The sequence below is a fragment of the Onychostruthus taczanowskii genome, unplaced genomic scaffold (genome assembly GCF_017590055.1).
Source record: "Onychostruthus taczanowskii isolate IOZ18803 unplaced genomic scaffold, ASM1759005v1 scaffold15, whole genome shotgun sequence".
Taxonomy (NCBI): domain Eukaryota; kingdom Metazoa; phylum Chordata; class Aves; order Passeriformes; family Passeridae; genus Onychostruthus; species Onychostruthus taczanowskii.
The window spans coordinates 398,339-420,994 of NW_024498685.1; the positions used below are offsets into that span (position 1 = coordinate 398,339).

At 41.7% G+C, this 22,656-nt stretch overlaps 2 protein-coding genes across 3 annotated transcripts; one reads left to right on the forward strand and one right to left on the reverse strand.

The window, feature by feature from the left end:
• Positions 1-1,981: 1,981 nt before the first annotated feature.
• On the reverse strand, positions 1,982-3,817 carry ETFRF1 (electron transfer flavoprotein regulatory factor 1). 2 transcript variants are annotated; one of them, XM_041398543.1, is made up of 3 exons: positions 3,758-3,817; positions 2,679-2,784; positions 1,982-2,575 (listed from the first exon to the last, which is right to left on the reverse strand). In XM_041398543.1, the coding sequence occupies exons 2-3, from the start codon at positions 2,721-2,723 to the stop codon at positions 2,360-2,362; spliced, it is 261 nt and encodes an 86-aa protein (XP_041254477.1). In that variant the 5' UTR covers positions 2,724-2,784; positions 3,758-3,817; the 3' UTR covers positions 1,982-2,359. The 2 variants fall into 2 exon arrangements, with proteins under 2 accessions (XP_041254477.1, XP_041254478.1); XM_041398544.1 differs by having other exon boundaries at positions 3,639-3,774.
• A 52-nt stretch (positions 3,818-3,869) lies between these two features.
• On the forward strand, positions 3,870-21,729 carry DNAI7 (dynein axonemal intermediate chain 7). Its single transcript, XM_041398621.1, is given in 17 exon segments — positions 3,870-3,949; positions 4,399-4,419; positions 6,356-6,392; positions 7,395-7,486; positions 8,427-8,528; positions 10,780-10,917; positions 11,581-11,727; positions 12,818-12,921; positions 14,017-14,296; positions 15,826-15,931; positions 18,265-18,422; positions 19,118-19,262; positions 19,347-19,561; positions 20,243-20,410; positions 20,591-20,647; positions 20,650-20,709; positions 21,293-21,729. Coding segments are annotated over 17 exon segments (2,109 nt in total). The 5' UTR covers positions 3,870-3,946; the 3' UTR covers positions 21,569-21,729.
• Positions 21,730-22,656: the final 927 nt, after the last annotated feature.

Below are 22,656 nucleotides of genomic sequence, written 5' to 3' on the forward strand. Positions count from 1 at the left end.
GGAGCTCTTTAGAAACAGTTCCCAGGAATCTGTGCTGTCTGAAGAGCTCCTGCTTTGTAACCAACAGCCCTGGAAGCTTATTTTGCCTGCCTGAAGGACACCCCCAGTGGAACAGCATTTTTGCTTTTGAAATTTCAAAGGAAGTTACCAACCTGGACTGTAGTCAGGAGGGAAAATTGCTGTGACTAAACCCACCTCACTTGTGATCCTATAAAGAGTGGCCTGAGTGAGGCCCTTGGAGCTCTCCTGGACTGCAGTGGGCAGTGACCAGAAGTTTCCCTCTGTGTGCAGCCCCTCAGAGCCAGTGAACTCCTGTTTGCTATTTGGAGAACCAGCAGTGACAACAGAGCATGGAATGATGCCCTCCTTCCCTGAGGCTCAACCCTTCAGCCACTGACAAGATGCAGAGGTGTCCAAGGTAAGTGCTTCAGTGAATTCCAGGGAAATTTCATACCTTGTACATACTCCTTCAGGACTGTTAGTGAGTGTGGATATGCTATAGAAAATCTACTGTGGATAGTGTTCTCAGAGATTCTAAGTACTGTAGATTGGCAAGTAACTCAGGGCTATGAGTGAGTTGCTGTTGTGCTTATAGGAAATTCTGTATGCATCTTTAGTTAAATTGTTTTAAATTAAACCATGGACTAAGTACTGTTAAGTTTAAGTGCTGTTAAAACTTCAGGCATAAATCACTAGTCAGATCTGGGGCTCAGTTCAGCAGCGGGGGGTCCAGTCTGAACTTAGTGACTCAATGGGAGCATCTCCCTTATTCATTTTATCCTTACCCTTTTCCATCCTTACCCTTTTTGCATCTCCAGAATCCTCAGAGATAAATTTTGGTTGATTTTAGTTTTAACTGATTGATTTTAGTTTGTGTTTTCTCTGTGTGCTTTAACCAGCTAGTAAATAGTGGAGTGAACCTTGTTGAATGGACTTGGTCACACTTTTTATTTTTATATTAAACCCGGTTTTGCTGATGCCTTTGCTGGCAATTCTTTGAGTGACCTTAAAACACTCCTTAGTGCCAGTATGAAGACTTGCTACTGCCAACAGCTCTACTGCAGTGATTCCTTACTTGTATTTCAAAGACTATTTCTCTCTCTAGTCTCATTTAGTTGGTGGAAACACCAACCAACCCAACAGAGCATCAGCTCTGACACGAGTGTGAGTTGAGCCAAGGCCTACAGAGACAGCCTGGAGCAAACAGCCACGGCCAAACTTCTCTTCCAGGGGCAAAGGCCAAGTTTTCTATTTCTGCTGCAGCAGTTACACAACAGCAGAAATCAGCAGTAGCAGGAGTTGTCTTCAGGGCCCAAGTGCTTAAAGCACTATTGTTCAAACTCACCCCTTTCCTGACCCCACAGCTGTCTCCCTGACGCAGCAAGGTGGTGCCTCTGCAAGTTGAGCAGATGAGGTTAAAAACTAAGAATTTACCTTCACAGAATCACAGAATAGTCTGGGTTGGAAGGGACCTCTGCAGACCATTTACTCCAACCCTCCTGCCCAGGCAGGGTCACCTGGAGCAGGTGACACAGGAACAAGTCCAAGTGAGTTTGGGATGTCCACAGAGAAGAAGACTCCACACCCTGCCTGGGCAACTGTTCAGGGCTCTGCAACCCTCAGTGTACAGAAATTCTTCCTCATGAGGTGGAACTTCTTGCTTTTATGGCCATTGCTCCTTGTCCTGTTGCTGGGCACCACTGAAAAGAGCCTGGCACTGTCTTCTTGGCACCCACCCTTGAGATATTTATATGCATTGATAAGATCCTCTCTCACTCTTCTCTTCTCTGGGCTAAACAGGCCCAGATCCTGCAGTCCCTCATAAGAGATGATCCAGAGCCCTCATGTTTATGGCCTCTGCTTGATGCTCTCCAGTAGCTCCTTGTCTTTCCTGCACTGTGGAGACGAGAACTGACCACTCCCTCTCCAGGGCTGGGAACCTCACTTCGGAGAGGGTGCTCATTTCCAGCAGAAACAGATTGTTCAACGTGGAGGATTTTAAATCGGGTTCATCTTTCAGGTTACAAGCACAGCGCTTTGAACTGACCCAAACACACAGCTATGGGGTAAGAGTTTCTGTTCAATACATACAATGAAGTGAAACAAAACAGGGCTGTGCAATCACTCCTTCCTGCAAAATCCTTTCATACCTGAAGTTTTAGTTTGAGGAAGTCAAAATCAGCACAGGAAAACCTATTACCCATAACCTGCACACCGCAAACCCTTCAAGTGACCTCTGGTGGGGAAGCAGCTCCTTCATTTGTGCTGTAGAGGGTTTGGAAGGATTTATATGTCACTTCTTTGCAGTTAGAGCTCTTTTATTGTTACTTTTCCTGGGTGTGTGTGGTTACAGGCATAGTCAGGGCTTGTCGTCGCTGTAGTAGCGCTGCTTCATGGCTCGGTATTTCCTCAGGAAGTACAAAGCCTCCAGCTCCTTCATAACAAATTCTCCCCGGGCAATCAGCTGCTTAATTTTTTCAGGATCTGTCTCATCTTTGTTTTTTAGAAAAGCTGCTTTCAAACGGCTTCTGAAGTAGTCGGCTCCTTTGGGATACTCCCTTCCAAGGTACAGCAGCTTGGAGAGAAAAGAATAATGTGTTTTTAATTAACTGAGTGCACAGTGAAAGGGGATTTATTTTCAGGTTAAGGAAAGTGCTGGTGGCATTTAAGACACTTACATTTTTGTACAGTTTTATCACTTCACCTCTTAAAGAATTGGCCATTCTCACATTTCAGTGAACTCTGTCCTTGTGTGATTGTTTTGGTTTGTTTGGGTTTTGTTACCTGAAGGATAATCAGTTTAAAAATTAGCCTTCTCTGGGAGTCAGTAAACCACCTCAGCCTTCCTAAAACTTCCATATCCTACCAAGCCCCGTTTGCTCTAATTCTGGTTGTACTCTGTCTCTTCTTTCTTTCCTACTTTTTATTCTATTTAGTTTCTCATTGTCTTCTCCCCTCTCTCCTCAAACAGAAAATAAACTTCTAATAACTTTCAACAACTGGGACACTTCATGCTGTTCCTTGGTTGCTTTCTCACACCCTTAAAATTCTGCACCTGCTGGCCTGGCTGCTTCTACGGTGTGCTAAAAAACTACATATATATACACATATAAAGTGGTAAAGATATATAAATAGAATACATATTTATGTATTTATAATATATATATAACGTATATATATATATATATAATATGTATATATTAATAGAACAGTGTTTATAATAACATTTTGATGTGTTTATTTTTATGTCCATATGTATTTATGTATTACATATTCCTACATTGTATATATAGGTATATGCATTTTATACATATACATTTCTATTCCTGCAACTGTCACATTCATAAATTTTGCTTTTTTAAGGACTCTTCAAGTGCATTACAAATTGAGTCCAGTGTGCACCGGTAAAATATAAGGATAAGTGACAAAGTAGCTGATTTTTCTTTCTGTAAACACAAAATCACAGAATAGCCTGGGTTGGAAAGGACCTTCAAGATCATCTCGTCCCAACCCCCGGCCGTAGGCAGGGACACCTTTCACTATCCCAGCTTGCTCTGAGCCCCGTCCAGCCTGGCCTTGGACGCTGCCAGGGACGGGGCAACCAAAACCAAATCACAAGCGACTGGAATCCAATCCACCTCCCGCTGCGAGGCCTCCCCGGGCCGCCGCCTCCTCCTGGCTCTGCCTGCCGCCCCGCTCTCCCCGGAGCCATGCCCGGTTTCCCGCGGCTCCCGGCGAGGCCGGACCGGGATCTCACCCGCTCCTCCCGGAACCGCCGCGGTGCCGCTTTACGGCAATGCCGGGAGCGCCGGGCCCGAGCTGCGCTTGCGCGGCCGCCGGGGCTTCGGGCGGGGCTTGTGAGGAGCCGCGGGAGCGTGAGGGGCGCGGGCACCGCCGCAGGGATTGGCATCCTGAGGGACGCGGGCACCGCCACCCTCGGCGGGACATGGTGGGGCCTGGGGTACGGGTTACATGGTGGGATGGGGAAGGATGAGGTGGTGGAGTAAAGCGGGGTATTCCCTGTTAGCTACCAAAGTCCCAGGAGGGAGGAAAAGGCTTTGAGGCTGAAAGAAGCACTTGAAGGACGCATTGTCTTTTGTGAGAGCCCCGATATGAGTCCTTGTGCCGTGGTTTGCTGCTGTGGTTGCTCCGTGTGGAACCAGCCGGGAGGTGGTTCACACTTTGTTGCCAGAATGGCTCCGTGGTAGAAACTAAATTGCAAGAATCATGTGTTAGGCTAATTTTCTGCAATATTGAAATTCTTGTCATTGTAGTTTTTCAATAGATGATCACATCCAATTGTAACGGAATAATAGTAGTTTTGTAATTACTCCTTTCTACCTGATACATTGTTTTCTGATGTTCTCTTTCCCTTTTTTCCCCCTTCTGATCTTCTAGGGTCCAAAAGCAAAAAAAAAGGTAGGTAGGCAGAAACTTGCTGTAGTTCACTGTTGTGTTTATTTTTTTTAATCTGATTTTTTAGTTTTTTTCCCTGAGACAGCTGGCCAGGGTTAATGAATCTGAAGGAGTAAGAGGCGTCTTCAGGACACCAAGCTTTTGTGCCTTTAGCAGGGAAGCCTGCAGTGCTGCTGGAGGGAGCATGGCCAGTGCAGCCAGTGCTTGTTTGGCTTGGCAACGGGTGTCCAGGCAGAGAGGCAGTGTCCTGGCTCCGTCCCAGCCATGAGGTGGCAGCCAGACCAGGGCAGTGACTGTCCCCTGTGCTGGGCACTGGTGGGGCTACACTTCGAGTCCGGTGTCCAGTTCTGGGCCTCTCACTGCCAGATGGACAGAGTGTCTAGAGAAGGGAAGGGAGCTGGGCAAGGGGCTGGAGCTCCAGGTGCAGCTGGGGGTGGGGGTGAGCCTGGAGAAAAGGAGGCTCAGGAGGGATCTTATGGCTCTGCACAACTCCCTGACAGGAGGGGGCAGCCGGGGGAAATTGGGGTCTGCTCCCAGGGAACAAGGGACAGGATGCGAGGAACGGCCTCAGGCTGTGCCAGGGGAGGGTCAGGTTGGACATCAGCAGGAATTTCATCGTGGAAAGGTTTGTCAAGCATTGGAAGGGGCTGCCCAGGGAAGTTTGGAGTTGCTATCCCTGGAGGTGTCCAAGGAAGGCCTGGACATGGCACTCAGTGCTCTGGGCTGGGGGACAAGGTGGGGATTGGGCACAGCTTGGACTTGATGATCTTGGATGTCTTTTCCAACCTGAATGCTTCTGGGATTCTGTTATTTGAGTGATAGGCTAGACACAGAATAAGGGGGATGAAGGGACAACAGGCAGAAGTCCATGGGAAACTGAGTTGCATAAATAACCTGTGGGTTATTCTTAATTCAGTGATAATGAATTTGTCTACCCCTCCCCAGCTGTGCATCTCACTCTTCTCAGTGCTCTGTTAAGTCATAGGAATGTGAATAGAAGTTGACTAAAACATGATTTCACGTAATTGAAACAAGCAGGTTTTCCATTTTCAGTTTGTTTATTTATTTATTTAAGTGAAAAGAACAAATTCTTCCCTGAAATCCTAATGGGTAGAAGTGTGAGTTTTACTGACTCTATTTTGGAATAATTTTGCAAATGAATGCTTTGGTACCAAATGCAATAACATGCACTCAGACTCTGGTAACACTTAATTGTCACCATTGTATTTGTCCCAGCTTCATGGCAATCTCTGTACTCAATGTTGCACTTATATTTTTGCCAGTATATTTATTGCCATGCCAAGTAGTGTGGACTGAACAAGTAGTTATTTATATCTGAATGTGTGATAGTCAAAACCAAAGTGTGAAATAAGTGTGTGTGAAGAAGGAACAGTGGTCAGATAATTTCTGAGAACCTCAAATTTAAAATATAGTTACTCTAGGATTATGCTGGAGGTGAACAGTGAATTGCCTAGAGTGAGATTTTACAATAGAAAAGAGAACTCTTTGCTATTTTGTCTTGTGAATTAGATGCTTCTATATGCCAGGCTTGTCCCAAAATACGTTTTCCAGTATTTTCTAAAATATTTGAAGTTGTAGCATCTACTTTCTTATCAAATCTGCCTGCTAGTCAATTTCTACATTAAGCCAAAAGATTTAAATACTCTCGTGTTGTGCCTGTGTTTGGGGATGTCTAGCATAGAAAAATACATTAATTTTAAGAAATTATCATTAAAAAGAGAAGAAAAAAATTTAGTCCAGAATATGCATTACTATTCTGGGGCCTTCATTGGCTGTCTAGGGAGTCTAAAATTTTAATTGAGGGATGACATTGGAAGGGAAAAGTTACAGAGTTATAGAACTGCCAAACAGTATTAAAATAATACTGACATTTGTTTTCCTCTCCCTTATTGCAAATGTGAAATCCAATGGCAAAAAGGGAAAATCTAAGAAAGAAAAAGAAGCAAAGCTGAAAGGTACTGTGCACTTCATTTAGAGGGAATGTGATGGACAAAATCATTAATTTTAAATAAATGGGCAGAAGGTAACACCCTGAACTAGATGTGAATTGCTATCTCTGTTTCCCAAATGGAAATGTTCTTCCCTCTTTCCTGGTGTGGGCCAAACTCCCTGTTCCTTGATGCTGCATCTCACTTCTCTATCAGAGCAATACTCTTCTCTAGTTACTCCTACTGCAGTTAGGAAGTTGGGAAGAACTTGCCATTAATCCATCCTGGTGGGGGCTTGGGCATGCCTGTGACTGCCAGTGAGTGAGTGCTAATTACTGGTAAACTTTTGTGATGGTAATAGAAGCTCAGGTGGCCACAGGCAGATTTGGGATCTGCTGCTGCTCTTGCCTCAGTGCAGCACACAGTTGACATGATGTACTTGGAGGTGATGACATCAAGTCGCCGTTTGGGAACATCTGGGTTGAGGCACAGGCTGTGCAGTCTGAGGCTGAAGGCTTAGTGCTTGAATCAGTTTTAGTTTTCACGTCCTCTCTAATTTTCTAGTCCCTATGGCAGCAAAGAGAAGCCGGATCTGTGGAGTAGCAGATCCTGATGTGGATTTCAATGAAAACAGCTGTAAAATTGAAATTGTAGGAAACCGGTGGTTGTAGGAAAGAAGAAAAGGAATTTGGGATTAAAACACTGAGTTCCACTCAAGATTTTGGATTGAGAATCTGTGTCCATTGAAGCTGTAGATGGAGAGAGCACTCCTGCTGCTGCACTTACTGGTTCTTGATTCCACTTTTATCCTCACAGACTGATAGGGGCAGTGCCAGAGACTGTGTGTTTTAGTAGTACTCAAATTAATTTGGAGCAATCTTCATATGGGAGATTTCTGTGCAGTGAAAGATAAACATTTATGTTGCTCATTTTATAGTGGTTTTATCATTACAGCTGGTAACCAAATAATTTCTTAGATTTCATTTAGGAAAGCATGGTTATTCCCTTGATCTCTTTCCCAATCCTCAGCTGAAGCCCTATTACGAGCTCAACAAGAAGAAGAAGAGAGACTTGAAAGGGAAAGACTGTATCGAGAGCACTTGGAAAAGCTTGAGGCAAAGGTTAGTTTTTTACTCAATGAAAAAATCTAATCCTGTTCCTAAACTAGAGACAAGGCCTGTAAAACTCCAGTAATTTATAGGAATTCATTTTCTTATGCACTTATTGTTGGGAACAATATTGAGGAAAATTTCCAGTTTTGATAAATTTAAATATATTACTTTTTGTCGTATGTGTTTCTTAAGTTTGGTTAAATGCCATTTTTTTTTTCCCCCATTTCCACTCTGCTTTCAATTGAATGTGTTTTTCAGATTCCCTATGAGGATGTTTGGTACAAATTCCTTAATTGGTTCCCTGTTCAAACAGATACAGTGATTTCTATTTGTATATATATGTGTGTGTATTAGACTATGTATATTTATTTTTCTGAACAGTCTGTCATTCAGAACAAAAACTGATTGATGATAGATAACTATTTCTATGTCTAAAAAGAAAAAAGACATTTACAGCAAACTAATTTTTTTAAGAGTCACTCTTGTCTACTCCTGTTGTACTTCACAGAATATTTTTTCCCCCCTAGGGAGAAGATGACCTTAAAATTATAGAAACTAAAAGGGAAAAAATAAAACTCTCTTTCATGTTTTTTCCAAGTTATGCTTACATTTTTAGCAGCTCCCATTACAGCTGGCTCCAGGATGCTGATATGGAAACTGTTGAAGTGAGAGGTTGCAATCATATGTCACATTATGTTTATCATATGGCTCAGCAGCTACTGTGATGACAATAACATATTACAAACTACTGCAATCTTCTCAATTGGATGTTTCATTAATGAAGCAAGTTTTCAGTGTTTGGATTTATTTATTATTTAAATAATAACTCGTTTAAATGTCCCCAGTTTGTTTCTTCTCTGTAAAATAATTGTAAGAAATAAGTCAAATCTTTGACTGCTGTTTGATATATGTATTTAAATGCTGTTTGATAGATGTATTTTTTTAACAGTATCAAGGAGAGAGGGAGACTGAACTAGCAGAACTTAATTCACTGGAACAGAAGTTTCTTTCTGCACAGCAGTGGAAAATGGATTATAGAGAACAAGCCAAGGTAATCTTTCTTGCCAAAATCTGCCCAGAGGTTTGGCAATGAAGAGACTTCAGGAGCTTCCAGTTCTTGAATGTAGGTGTGTGCTATGACAACATTTTGAATTCCATCTCAAAGCAGTGACAGGCCATGCTCACTCTCTTATTTTCTTTACTTTGGAGCACACAGAAAAGAAATGTGGGCAAAGAGGAGCCTGTTTCGTGATCAAAGTACCAATGTCCCACACCATATCCCAACAGTCAAAAGGAATTGTAATTCCAGATGTACTGGTACCTGTTCTTCCTCTTTTATTTCTTTAATTCATTCTGCTTTTAAGCATTTCACCAAAAAAGTTCTGCCAGGGCTTAAAAAGAAATTCTGTAGAACATTTGTTTCAGTGGCTCCTAGATATGAAAGGTCATGATTCAGAGAGAGAGGTTTGCCAGATTTTTGAAGGGTATGGCACAAACCCAGGTCAGGGCTGGAAAGGTCTGAAAATGCAGCTCAAAGTTGATGTCTGCAGTTTAGGGTGACATCCGTGGTGGTTGTATCATCACCCAATGGCATTATGTACCTGTCAAGTTCAATTTGAGGTGGTAAGGTGTGGAAGTAAGTAGATTTCACTCTTGAGAATCTTGCAGACACATCACTCAGTAACAGTCTGATAATGGCATTTGGTCAGGTAAGGAACCAAAGGTTTAATATCCTATAGGCTTGTGGACACAAGGATTTTGTCTTTGTCTTGTATTATTGCTTAATCCTGTTAAAGTTTCTGTAGAACAACTCCACAATCATAGGATAGCCCATGTTAGAGAGGACTTCCGAAATTCTGACAGTTCAGCCTCCTGCACCAAGCAGGGCAAAGTGTGAAGTAAAATCAAGATGCCCAGTTGGGTTTGAAATATTTAAAAGTTGGAGGTACCCCAACATCTTTGACAGCTTTACCACTCCCACTATAACCATTTCTCTCTGAATGCAATTGGCATTTCCCTGTTACAGCTTGTGATCATTGCCAGCTGTTGTTTGTGGGTGTTTTGTGACAAACTAGAACTATTGATTTTAAAATAAGTCTGATAAAGCACTGATAGATTGTGGGAAATACCAGAGTTTCTTTTAGTCTGTTGTTAAGATTATTTAGGATAAAATAAATACATAATACCAAATACTGAGTTTCCACATCTATTTCTGAACAATTTCAGTTTAGATGAAGACATGCATTTACACCTTACCAAGAAATCTATCCTTTTTCTCAAAAAAAAGTGCTGTTAGTTCTAAGACTGTGATGATAAAAGTGAAGGTCTCTTTTAAGTGTAAAGATGAAAAAAAAAAAGAAATCAGTTGTCTTACTACTGAAAATTGATCAGTCTTCTATACAGGAGTTTCCAGTGTACTCAGCACTTCCCTATTGTTGCTTTGTTTGAAGTCAGTGGGAATGCTGGTGGAAGTGGTTAGGAATGCAATCCTTTAAGTGCTTTTCCTTTAAAAGATCCATTTTCCTTTGCAATGCAGTTTTCAGTAACATGGGATTATTAATCTTCAGCAAACAGGGGGGCAATCTTTTCTTAATATCCTATTCTATGGATGAAAAAAAATCCATTACGGGTGATAAATTGATCCCATGAGCCAATGTTAGGCTTATGTTTGGCATTAAGTGGGTTTAGTCTGCCACTGTTTTTTTCTTTTCACCTCTTATAGGAATGACCAAGAATTGATTTGAAAATAAAATTATTTTTAAAAAGCCCTCATCTAGGATTTCACATTTCTACTAGAGGTTTCTGCAACAGGAGAATTGATGCTGGTAAGAGAGAGGAAATCTCCTTCAGAGGCAGAGAAAGGAGGAGTAAATATTGCAGTAGAAGCTCTTAATCAACTTCATTGCCAGTGTAGGAATTTTCAGTTTTCTTGGCAGAATCTGATCTGAGACCTGCCTCTTCCACCTGCACCTTCCTCGTTTCTGTTCTCAGTCATTTTATTCTTCCAGTCCCTCCCTTGTGGCAGGTACTGAATTCATTGCTTTTGTGGAACAGAGCACAACGCACTGATAAACAGGTATAAACACCAAGTGTGAGTTGGGCAGAAGCATCTTAACACATTAATGTCAAAGTAAACCTTTTTTTCCTGGCATAGGGATAATAAACCAGGTGGTGTTAGAATCCTGTTTAGATGCAGGTGTGAATTTGTCACTATAATATAGCTGTCTTTCAGAATCCTCCTTTTCCTTGTAATAGCAGTGTGCAGCACACCTGTATCCACTTTTCTCTGGACTCTTCTGCAGTGGGAGCACTACCTCAGCTGTGATGGGACTCCTGACCCCACTGTACCTCAGGAAATCAACACTTTCATGAGCTTGTGGCGTGATGACCAAGATGAGGACATTCAGCTTGTGATGACGAAGGAGGAAGTAGTGTTAAATGTAAATAATGGTGTATTTCAGTTTAAGCTTAGCATATCCTTAACAGCCCGCTCTAACTCTGTTTTCCCTTTTTTGTGGCCAAATAACTGAAAGACCTTCAACACCTAGAAGCTTTTCTTCAATTTTTCTATTTTTCTTAAATTACAGAGCTGTTGTTAATCCTGAAGAAGTTGTGTATTGACTTTCAATACGCATTCAAGGGATTTGTGTGCTGTGTTTCTACACTGAGGTCTAGCATTCCAACATCCATATTCCCTTCCATTTTAAACCAGAGCATACACGCTCATGTCAGATATAAATGCTTTGGTGGACAACAGCCTCATTTTGTAACACTTGAACCAGTAAAATGTCATGTAAGAGCAAAAGTTCCCAGAATTTATTTTTACTAACAGAAGCCATTGATCGCTTGTGAAGCAATTTTAAGCAATCTGTGCCTGCTCTGTAAATTTAGGATTTTATTTTCATTTATGCTGACTTTATGGTGTTTTTCAGAAAGTTAAATGGGGTCTTCTGGAAACTGGGGGTAAAGTTGCATGTGTAATACAGGTTTCATTGGTTTGGTTTGATTCTGAGTTAGATTTCTTACCTGTCTGGGAAAAAAAAAAAAAGTTATTTTAAGGATGGTGTCAAAACAGATACTTTTCCCATGTAAATGTTTTTTAGTTGATTGAGAAGTTGGAGTTTCTTCTGTTGGAGGCATCACCAGAAGAGGTCACAGACAAACAAAGAGACCAGTACCAGGAAGTTATTCTGCAATTGCAGGATCTGCTTCATCAGAAGTACAATGATGCTACCCAGAACCTGCTCAAAGTGAGATGTGCTGCTTCAAAGCTGTGATATGTGCACATAAGTTAGCTCCAAGTGTCCTTTAATGATGGTTGGCTCTGTTTGGTCCTAAGCTGTCACAGAGATGAGTCTGTGAGTTTCCAAACCATGTTTATAGCACTCACCAGACTTTGTAATTACTCAAAACTCCTGAAAATCTGAACTTTACAGTGGAAAATCTCACCATTAAGTCAGACAAGAATAAACTACTGGGAAATTTTGTGACACTTGGGGATGATGAAACCAAGAGGTGCTGTATGAAATTTGTTGACTGTATCAGAAAATGTAGATGTGAAAAGCAACTCTTAAGGTTTCCTTGTACACTTTTTTTTTAATACAAGTTCATGTAATTAAAATATTTTCGAAACTAAGATCTTGGGAAGGGTGAAGAGTAGTCAGACAAGGAAATGAAATTGTGCTGGAGAGTCAGTTTTCTGAGCTGCATGTGTAGGTAGTGACCTTGCTAATTCACTAATTCATTAATTAATTTCATTAATTATAAATATATAAATATGTAAATTATATATATAATATAAATAATAAATAAATATATAATATATAAAGTATGTTGAGCAAGGGAATATTAGTGAAATAGTGAACCAGTTGTATATGCACAGTCAAAACCCCCTGCAAATTAAGAAATGTTGAATTTTTGTTTACGGAATTTAGGATTAAGCTCCCAATAGAATTAATATTTCACAAGTTTGGTGCTGCCTAAATGATAAAATAATCTGTACAGTGTATCTGGAGTAGGAGTCCATTATTACTCAGTAAGTCCTTTTTTTGTTTGTTTTTTATAATTTACCCTGAGAATTAGGGAAATAATGCAAGAACCCATATTTGGCCGTACTTGGCTCACAGAATTTATGAAGTCAGAGAAAAAAAAACAATGTAGTTCAAACTTTAAGCAACAGATTTGAGTTTATTACTGTTGTGCTTTAATATATAAATACAACACAGCTGGACATGGTCTTTTCATTTTTACATGTATTTCTTTATTTATTTATTCAAGTAAACATAGGTGAATCAAAGTGAAATAAATAACATATGATTTAATTGGCTTTTTTCTTTGTAGATAGCTAGTATGTATGAAGATTCTGAAACTGGGAATATGCACACAGTCCTAAAGGATAAAAACATTACTTTCTGTATTTGGGTCAATCTGAAGAAGAAAGCAAGGTACAGCACACTGAAATTATTGATTTGAAATGAGACCTGGCTTTGTTGAGTAAACACTAAGAATCAGTTTCTCATAATTTGTTGTTGTTGTTGAATAGCATCCATTCTGCAGATTCTCAGTGCTGGCTGCTGGTAAGAGTGGTTTAGAGATATATAAATTTCTTTATTAAAATGCAGCAGCAGAACCCTGTCACTGCCAGAACAAATTTGGAAGAAAAACAGTAAAGCTCATGCAGAGAATTGAAATTCCTCTGGAAGCAGTGTTTCTTGCTGATGCATTTAATATTTTCTAAGTTATTCCAGTTTCTTGCAAAGCAGTGAACGATACTTTGTACTCAGTTAAGAGAAAATACTTTAAAGCCTGGGATGCACTGTCATTTCTGAATCTAAGTTTTGTGTTTTTATTGGATTACCATATAGATGGTACATTTTCAAAATGAGATTTTTGAGCAGACTTCCTACTCCCACTCCATAAATGTAAGGAATAAGTTATTAAAAGGACTTTAGCTTGACTAAAGACCTGTTGCTGTGAGTTTTGTTCAGATAAGTAGAAGGGTGGGTGCTGAGCAGTGTCAGACTGACCTGCAGGAAGAACCCATATGGATTAAGTGTTAAAGCCTTCAGCCCAGCAGAGAGATTCACTTAAAAATATTCAACCAACAATTAAAAGCTAAGTGTTGCTTTACTGGAAGATTTTTAGAACTTGTGACTAGCTTATCTTATTCAAAAGCAAGTATTACTTGAATTATTTTGAAAGGTGCTGAGAGTGATCTAACACAGACAGCTGTGCAGGAATTTTCCCAATAAATTAGTCAGTTTTCCCAGGAATGTAGTTTCTAGAAGAACTGCCATCTGATCCTGCCTTATTGTCATCCCGTCAAGATTTATTTTTGAAACTTCTGATCCCCTTGATGCAGTTGTGGCTTTGCTGGAGGGTCTTACAGACAGCTGCCAGCACAAGCACCGTGACATCCCACAGCATTTCTCAGATGCTGCAACAAATCCTGGAAGAGATTTGACCATTTGTGAGGAAACACCAAATGAAGTGCTGCCAATCTTACCAGGCCCTGTTGCTGTTGTCACTGCCCTTGCCAGGTTCAAGGACCATGTGTTCCAGGAGGCAGGGCATGGCTTTGAGCTGCCCAAATCCTTGGCTCTGAGCAGCGTGGCCGTTCGTGTGCTGCACACCCACTACGACCACTTGTCTCCCCTGTGGGTGCAGTGCCAAGGGCTGCCGAGGCAGGAGGCCTCAGACAGCATGGAGTTAGCTGAGCATCCAGAAGACACTGGGCAAGGACCAGGAGAGGAGGAGGAGAAAGGCAGGGAAGAACCCAATGTGCCTGCTGCAGAAGAAACGGGTTCTAAGGGGAGAAAGGTAAGTAAAAACCTCCTCAGAAGATACCCTACACTGCAAGATATTTCTGTAAATTTCTGGCATATATAGATTAATGAATTCTGCTTCTGCAAAACTGACAGCCCCACAAAATCCCTGCAGGAATCCCATTTTAGGGAAATTTGCAGCATTCAGGCTAAGATTCAGAGTTCAGCAGGTGTTGGCTGTGCAGGTGTCTGGCTGTTCCACGGCTGTGTGCTGACCTTTGCTGTTAGAGCCTTTTCAAATATGATTTCTGGCTGCCTGTCCTCTTCCTCAGTTCTCTTCCATGGAATATGTTGGCTTTAGGTGTGATGGAGGTTGCTTGGTTTTGTGTTGTCCATACTGCATTTGGAGTTTTCACCCTGTGTATCACCTGTGACTTGCAGACAAATGCCCTCTCTTCTCTAGCTAAAATTATGCAGAAATAACTGACAAAACATCAAGTTATAGGCATTTTTACTATATTTGGAGCAATTTCATGGGATAATATGAGTGGAAAGGGACCCACAAGGATCCTTGAGTGCAACTCTTAAATGAACAAATTCTGAGATCCATACAGGGATCAAATGGGGATCAAACCTCTGTTCATGATCATGGCTTTTCTCCTGTTCAGTCCCCAACACCTTTGTAATGAATCAGTGCTTGAAACCCTGCTTCTTTTGGTTCCTTTTTTTCTTTTTTTTATATGACAGATTTTGGCACTTTTCACCTACATTTCCTAGACTTTCTCTAAGCTGCTTCATTTTATTACCTCTCTTTTTCTTTCCCAGGTCTTGGCACTCTTTCTCTCAGTCCATTTTGTGAATTTTCCTCTTCCCTCTCCAGCTCCACTTCTCTCAGCTTCTGTCCTCTCACCTCCTGTCCTGTTTGAGGAGATGTGTGTTCTTTCCACATGCTGGCAGGTACAGCCAGGGCACAGAAGGTGCTGTGCCTCCAGAGGAGTCTGCTGTGGCAAGGATGTATCCCTGTCTGCGCTGGATATTTGTCTGGAAATCCAGGGGAATGTTTCTCAGCGTCCCCTGTCTGGCTCCCCACATTCCTGTGTGTAATTACTGTGAAATACAGTGTGAAAGGGAATAGATATCGTGGGCCAGGCACAGGCCAAAGCTGCAGATGGGGTTCTGGCACAGTTTCAGTGTTGGTTTGGATTCAGCCTTGACTTACATTTTACTTTGTGCCACTCTGCTGGCTGTAAAATCATCAAAAACCACAAGTTTTGAGTGCATACTCTGCTGAAAAAGTGTTGGGTGCTTGTTTGGTACTCAGGGAGCTCAAGATGGAATTTGCTGTGGAAATGAAGTAATTACTTTGTGGTTATCTCTAAATCCAGTTCCAAATCAGAAAGTACTTTTACTCAAAATATTTTTGATAGCTAGGTAGAAATTATTTCTCTTAAAACCTTGACCCTGCAGCAAGATTGGTACAAATGTTTCTGTATCCCTTCTCCTTGGGCCTTCTTGAAGGAGGTGATACCTTCTTCATTGTGTTTGTCTCTGACTAATGGAAAAATGTCTCTTGTTTTTGTCTAGGAGAGTTTCACCTCACTGAAAGAGACCAGCAATAACACAGATGATATAAAAGAGACAGAGGAGGAGACTGGGAAGAATTCAGACATTTTGGATGTGCCGTCGCAAGGTATTTGGTTATTTTTTAAGTGCAGCATTACAAAAGTACTTAGGCTAAGTATTTTATGTGTTAAAAATTGTTCCCTGTGAGTGTGGGGAGGCCCTCACAGAGGTTGCCCAGAGAAGCTGTGGCTGCCCCATCCCTGGAAGTGTCCAAGACCAGGATGGCTGGGGCTGTGAGCAACCTGGGATAGTGGAAGGTGCCCAGGGGGCTGGAACCTGACTTAAAGGTCCTTTCCAACCCCGGCCATCCCATGAGCTATGGAAACACTGCAATATCTCCATGTGAATGGAGCAAAGTTTATAAATATAGGGATGTTTTGATAACATTTGGGTTTTGTTGACATTTCTGTTAATGATTCCTAAATCATGTGGAGAGATAACAGGACAGATAGGAAAATGGAGTTTGTCCCCACACTTATTTTTATTTATTTATTATTTATGCTTAAACATGTTTATCATGTTTATATAGATAGGTGTATTATTATACATATGTTTATGTGAGACATACAGTCTTTATGAATCTGCCAGGCTCTGGGGAGATCTACTTCCTCAGAAAATTATAATTCCAATGCATATCATGGTAGGCATTGGTGTAGTGTGGGGTGTTGCTGAGTATTACCTGAATGGGTGCTTAAAGTGAGAGGGCCTGATTGTAGGAAATAAAACTGTTTGTCTGTCCCACGTAAGTTACAAATTTCTCCAGTATGGTGGTGTTGTCCTTTGGTTTAATAAGAGTGAGTTTTCTTGTGGTACTAGCTTAAATAAAACAACTGCAAACAACTATTAGCATAGTTTAGCTCCACTTTACAGCCTTTTTATTCTGGTAAAAAAACAACAAACCCCACCTCACAACACTTTGGACTGAGCACAATCCAGAGAACCAGTTGTCAGACTAGACCCTAAAAGCAAGGTTTTCAAAAGAACATAAAGAACTTGAAGACTTGGGCCTCATGTGGAGGAATTTGTATTTTATTTCTGTCAGGCTTTGAAAACCCCTACCACAGTATTAGGTGCAGTGGATGTGCACAGATGTGCACAATTATACCTGAGTGTTTTCCAGCTTGTTCATCTGTTTTAATAAGGAAAGAAGGGAAAAACTGCTTTTTCTGGCATGCTCATGATTTGCATACTCTTTCAATCACTTTTGAGAATAGCAGTGAGAGGATGCTCAGTTATCTTAAGTTCAAAACAAGGAGCCAGGTAAATGAGGGTTAAAAACCAGAAATGCAACAACAGAGAAGAGTGGCAGTTTCTCTGGATTTACCCTTATTGTGCCACTGTTAAGGAGATGAATTACCTTGCGACAGTAAATAGTTTCTTTAGAAGACACTTACATATTTTTGTATTATTGTTTAAAAAAACAAGTTAAAGTGTAAGCTACCACTGTAAAATGCACTAAAATGTTTTTTTGCTGCTTGGTAAGTTTGTTGTTCAGAACAACTGTAAAAGGACATTATGGTGGTGTGTGATACAGTAGAGTAAGACCTCTACAGAATGTAACTAAATCTGATATTAAATTAACACCATTTTCACTTTCATTTTTTTTAAAGCTTGAAGACAATTTATAGAGAGCGTTCTCATTTTTTGATACAGTCTTATTTTCTCAGAGCAAATTTCATAACAATTACAGTAGTTGTTTTTACAGTATTGAACACTTTTTTCTTGATTCCTGTCAACAATAACTTCTCTCCTCCTGTACCATCCCATGTGATGTTTTATGTGGGCTGGTTTGGCTTTTTTAAAGAAAATATTTATGGGCATATTTTCCACAGTGTTTCTGCCTTTTACTAACATTTTCCAACTAATTAAGCCATAAGTTCATATATTTGTGATATATACGTAATTATGCATAGGAAAAAAAGGAATTATCTTTGTTATCTGAAAATTGTGTTTCGTGTTAAATCCTCTTGCTCTTCCTAATTACCATTTCTTTCACCTTCAGCACATGACTTCTTAGTGTCTTATTTTTATATATCTCTTTATTTGCTTCATTTCTTTGCATATCAATACAATCTTACTAAACCTGTCCAGAATCTACTGTATTATTGTGCTTGTGAAATTCTTCTATGGGCTCATTTTGTCTGTCAGTAAAACCTTATTCCCATAGAAAGCATTTGGAACTGGCTACAAATCCAAAAGCTCAGCCCCAGTCCAGAAGTGCTTTTCATTGCCCAGGTCTCTGCCTGTCCTCATGTTTCAGTGAGTGTTGAGGAGCACCAGCAGATGGGGCTGAAATGCTGCAGAGTGAAACACTTCCAGCACAGAGTGAACATCAGGAGAGGGGGAATGTCGGTGAGTTTGAGCACCCAGTTAACTCCTGCTGTCTGCTGAATTTTCCAGAAGAGGATTCCCTGCTGCAGGAGGAGCCAGGAGGCAAAGAAGAGGCACCACAAATTGTGGATTTGGAGCAGCTGGTGCCCGTGGGGGGTGTGTACCACATCTCTGCCCTGCAGCTGCCACCCCAGGCCCAGGACGTCAGGGACTGGACCATGGTGGAGGTGAGGGAGGACAGGGATCAGCCCCTGGTGCCCCTGAGGAGCTGCTCCTGAGGTTTGTCACTGCTGTCACATGCACTGCACACGAGTTCCTGAGCAGCAAACTAACCAGGCAAGGTTTGCAAATCATCAGTTTTTCATGTTGAAAGGTAAAAGCACAGTGGTACAAGAAATCACTACTGGTTCACCTCCAGGCTCTTCAGGCTGGTTGAGGGCTGTGGTCACTGGGTTCTGGTTTCCTCTAGCACTGACCTACCCCACAGATGGCACTGTGGAAACCTCTAATAAGCAAAATTCCCAAAAAGCCAAACTCAGAGGGCAGGACTGTGTTAGGAGAAGAGGCCCAGGATGTTCATTCCCAGCCCCTGTGACCTCTCCTTCCCTCTGGCACTGTGGGGACAGAGTGAAATTACACCTGCTTTTGCCTCCTGTGCCCCTGTCTGAGGCTGGGGATCTGTGAGAAATGGCTGTGCCCATGCTGTGGCCCTGCCTTGAGGGTGCCTTCAGCAGCACAGGAAGGGGTCCAAGGCCTCCAGGTAGCTGCTCTTCTACTGCCTTCAAAGCTGTACTTGGAAATGTGCAGTATTAGCAAACCATTTTAAATGGTGTGTTAAAAGGCTTTACACTGATTAGATGAACTCAAAGAAAAAAATCACCCTGATAAACCCCTTATCTGTCCTTTTCCTCTCTTGCCAAAGCTGCTGGATGTTGGATTGGAGGTGTATCCATATTCCTCAGGAGAGGCTGAAGATGGCACACAGGAAGCAGTACAGATAACCCTGAGGCTCCCTGATAATGTGATTTATTTTAAAGTGCCTGTACTAGCCCGATGGGATCCTGCAGGTTTTTTGTTACTACTTTGTTTGTTTTACTTCAGCATTACTGCCAGAAGCCTTCCATATATGTCTTTCCATTCTCTTTGTCCAGGCCAGCAGTGGAGAACTGATGGCATCAGCAAGATAACCTATGAAGCAGAAGAAAAGAGCATCACCTTTAGTATGGGTGCCTTTTATACAGTAGCCCTTCTCCAGGATGCTCATCTGAACCTGCCCTATCAGGCCTGGGAATTGCATCCTACTGGTGTGGATGAAGGACTCTTCACAGTTACTGCAGTCTTTGCAACCATTCAGATACAAATTAAGGTACTGTCAATAATTTTTTAATCAAACATTTTCAGATAAAAAAGCCCCATAATTATTGTCCCTGATTAAGAATTTGGGATGCTTCCACAAGAGCAATTTGAATCTCTTCCTTTCCAAGCACTGCACTGGTTATTTAATTTCTGTTATTTACTATGAGAAATAGTACATTTCACATAGAAATGTGCATTTGCTCTGGAAAGTTTCAGTCAGTGCTTTGCTGCTGGTTTTGCCTTGCTGCATTCAAGCCTATTCCACCTGTTAGAGAGCTCAAAAGTGTGCATTTGCTCTGGAAAGTTTCAGTCAGTGCTTTGCTGCTGGTTTTGCCTTGCTGCATTCAAGCCTATTCCACCTGTTAGAGAGCTCAAAAGTGTTCCCCTCTCCTCCCAGCTCTACCAAGAGAAATACAGGGAGTTCTAGCAGCCTACCACTAATGCTCCTTGTTCTCAAAGTTCAAGCTACTCATGATTATCCATCTGTTCATTGTGTATAAATGTCACCAGTGTCATTTCTGAATTCCTACACAAAGCTGGCTTTCTTCAGGACCTGTAAATGAAAGGTCACAGCCCAGAGTAACAGATTATGTGGGTAATACCCAGCATAGCAAAAATACCAATATTTGAAACCTACACCAGAAAGGAGCTTCCATGACCAGTAAGTTGCTTTCACTGGTTTGTACAACAGGATAATCAGTGTATGTTGTCTTCAGTAGTGGTGGAGGAGGAGGAGGTGCTTTCCCACATCACAGGAAAATGGATGAGTCCTTTTGCCCTCAGAGAAGCTTTGAAAAGAGCTGGAGTGAACATTTTCCCAGCAGAGTACTCTCCCAAGTATGTCCCTGTGCCCAGAAAGGTGAGTGCCAGAGAGGTTCCTGGTGGTTTTTCCCCATTTTTCCCTCAGGTCACCCTTTCCTGCACTGGGAGCTGCTGTGCTGCCAGCTGAGCCAGGGACTGAGTAAAGCAGGCTCTGGCACTGCTGTAACTCAGGGAAATAGAGAGATCTGTTTGTTTGATTTGTACTTGTGCACTGCAGGCTGCCCGGGCAGAAGTGAAGGCCTATGAACAGATGGCTCTGCTTGCAGCTGCTTTTGCTATGCTTTTGCTCACAGCAAGTGGAATAAAGAAGCAGGGCCAGAGAAAGTCGTGTTCAAGGTTTGTGGAGTCCCACAAAATTTCCAGAGCAGACCAGCACTGATCCCTTCCCCAGTTAGAGACAATTAACTCACCCGTGGTGGCTTCAGCCCCTGCCTCAGTTCAGTGTCACAGACTGCACCTGAGAGCTCTCAGGGGACACAAGTCTCAGCAACAAAGACACTTGCTAAGGAAAATGGAACTGGTAAGTCACCAAGGGAGGCTTAGCCAGAGCTGGGGTGACAGAGCTTCATGCTCTCTTCAGAGGCCCCTTGAAAATCAGCTATCTCTCTGCCAGCTTTTTAAAGAACAGCTTCTTCCTGCCTGTAGGGTTTCTTTTGCTCCCTACTGCAAAGGAGGGAATAAGCAACCTCTGTTGGCTTGTCTCCACCTGTGAACTAAAATATGGTTAAAACTTCTCCCAGACAGACAGACATTCCCACAAACAAACACATGTGGCTAGAGAAAGGTAGCACACCCCACTGCTGAAAGCTGCAGTGGCTTTCTCACTCTCAGGTTAAATGCATGTGACACACAAATATTAGAATTTGTACTCTGACAATGGCACAGGCTTCACCTCACAGTGCATTTTTTCCTGCAACAGGTAAGCGAACATCTCACAGCAGGTTCTGCCAAAGACAACGACTGGGCCCTTTTTATGTTCAGTGGTGAGAAAGTACAAAACCTCAAGCTCACTGAAACCAGTGAGCCTTTTTCAGAAGAGCTGGAAGAAGAGTCTGAATTTCACTCCACACTTTACCATATGCTCAAGGATTCTGCCAGCAATGAAGCCATGGATAAAGTGGAAAGAGCTGGCTTCCTGTTTATTGATTCTGTGTATCAGCTGCTTCTTGTTACCAGAGTCTTAGCATACTCTTAGTTACTGCATGCTTTCCTTCAAAACTTTATTATCAAAAGCTTTCAATAAAGTTACATTTCAAGTCTTAAACCCTTTTCTATTCAAATCATTGACACAGGTTCTAAAATGCAAACATTTTATCTTTATTCAAGCAAAATAAATTCTTTATTCAATTGTGCCTAGACCACCTAGACATGTTTATTGTTACCGACATTCATGTATCAGCTGCTTCTTGTTACCAGAGTCTTAGCATACTCTTAGTTACTGCATGCTTTCCTTCAAAACTTTATTATCAAAAGCTTTCAATAAAGTTACATTTCAAGTCTTAAACCCTTTTCTATTCAAATCATTGACACAGGTTCTAAAATGCAAACATTTTATCTTTATTCAAGCAAAATAAATTCTTTATTCAATTGTGCCTAGACCACCTAGACATGTTTATTGTTACCGACATTCAAAATTGCTATCCTATTGTAAACCTGAACAGAACTGAGACCCTTTTAGCTACTTTTAAAGATGACTTTTGTCAGAATGGGATTTTTTTTTCTTTCATTTCAAGTCATGCTTTAAAGAAAAAAACTTCATTTCCCCCTAAAAATACCCACAACCCAACAAAACAAATCCAGACATGTAACCTGAAATAACGGCAGCTTCAGCTCCCGTCCCGCAGGGCATGGCAGCGCAGCCCCGGCAGCAGAGCCGGGGTTATACCGGGGGAGGGCCGTGGTGGTGCAGTCCTGTGTAGGGCCACAGCAGCTGCTGCAGCGACCTCCAGGAGTCCCCAGTGCCCACAGGGGCTGCATCTGCTGGCCTCTGCAGGGACAGCCCCGTCAGGAGGCTCGTGAGAGCAGCCAGCAGGACCAGCATGGACACGGATACCCAGAGGGTTTTGTTGGCGTTGCAAAAAGAAGCCTTGAAGTGGGACACCCATGCTGACATCAAATTGTACCTGGGCAGGGCAGGAAAGCACAGAGCCCTTTAGTGTTTCCCCAAAACATGCAATTTTTCTTCTTGTTACCAGAGTCTTAGCATACTCTTAGTTACTGCATGCTTTCCTTCAAAACTTTATTATCAAAAGCTTTCAATAAAGTTACATTTCAAGTCTTAAA

What these genes read in the sequence shown, in the direction of transcription:
- ETFRF1 (XM_041398543.1), bottom strand. Translation starts at nt 2,723, where the DNA reads ATGGCCAATTCTTTAAGAGGTGAAGTGATAAAACTGTACAAAAAT. An exon ending in TGATAAAACTGTACAAAAAT is followed by an intron (nt 2,576 to 2,678) that starts GTAAGTGTCTTA and finishes TTTCTCTCCAAG; the next exon opens with CTGCTGTACCTTGGAAGGGA.